Source organism: Epinephelus moara, chromosome 21 (genome assembly GCF_006386435.1).
Source record: "Epinephelus moara isolate mb chromosome 21, YSFRI_EMoa_1.0, whole genome shotgun sequence".
Lineage (NCBI taxonomy): Eukaryota > Metazoa > Chordata > Actinopteri > Perciformes > Serranidae > Epinephelus > Epinephelus moara.
The window spans coordinates 1290792-1291773 of NC_065526.1; the positions used below are offsets into that span (position 1 = coordinate 1290792).

General features: G+C 48.0%; 1 protein-coding gene across 1 annotated transcript in view; it reads left to right on the forward strand.

The window, feature by feature from the left end:
* lamc1 (laminin, gamma 1) overlaps positions 1-982 on the forward strand; it is a 72202-nt gene that overhangs the window by 50697 nt on the left and 20523 nt on the right. Inside the window, exon 4 of the mRNA XM_050074438.1 lies at positions 308-474. Within this exon, the coding sequence (XP_049930395.1) occupies positions 308-474 (167 nt within the window). The remainder of the gene's footprint in view (positions 1-307; positions 475-982) is intronic.

Here is a 982-nt window from a genome sequence, read left to right on the forward strand (position 1 = left end):
AGTCCTGTCCTGTAGCGACCCCCCCCCCCCCCCCCCCCCCCCCCAGAGGAGGGTTAGCAAAACATTTCCTCAGAGCCACCGAGCGGAAAAACCTCATCAGAACCAAGAACAGTATCACAACAACCACGCCGTGTGCTCAGCGTGAACTCTGAGAGTTCAGATGTGAAATCTAAAGTTTTTAAAGCTCTGTGGTGAACTCTGTGTTTGTGTTGTGTGTTTGACGTTAGCTGAAGGTGACCTTACTGCTGGTTACAGTCTCATGGATGTGTGTAGTCCAGGTGTAACAGGTGTGTCTCTGTGCCGTCAGGTGTAAGTGTAACGGCCACGCCAGCGAGTGTGTGAAGAACAGCAGAGGACGGTTGGTGTGTAACTGCAAACACAACACGGATGGCGATGACTGCAACATCTGCAAACCGTTCTACAACGACCGGCCGTGGAGGAGAGCGACCGCCGACAACGCCAACGAGTGTCTGCGTGAGTCTGCTGCCACTCAGCGGTGTCGCTGCTTTACTGCAGCTACTGCTGCTTTACTACATTTGTCACTGTTTTACTACGTCTGTTACTGCTTTACTGCATCAGTCACTGCTTTACTACATTTGTTACGGCTTTACTACGTCTGTTACTGCTTTACTGCAGCTACAACTGTTTTACTACGTCTACTGCTGCATTACTACGTCTACTGCTGCATTACTACGTCTACTGCTGCTTTACTACATTTGTCACTGTTTTACTACGTCTGTTACTGCTTTACTGCATCAGTCACTGCTTTACTACATTTGTTACTGCTTTACTACGTCTGTTACTGCTTTACTGCAGCTACAACTGCTTTACTACGTCTACTGCTGCATTACTACGTCTACTGCTGCTTTACTACGTCTACTGCTGCTTTACTACATCTACTGCTGCATTACTACGTCTACTGCTGCTTTACTACGTCTACTGCTGCTTTACTACATCTACTACAGCCTAACTACATCTGCTG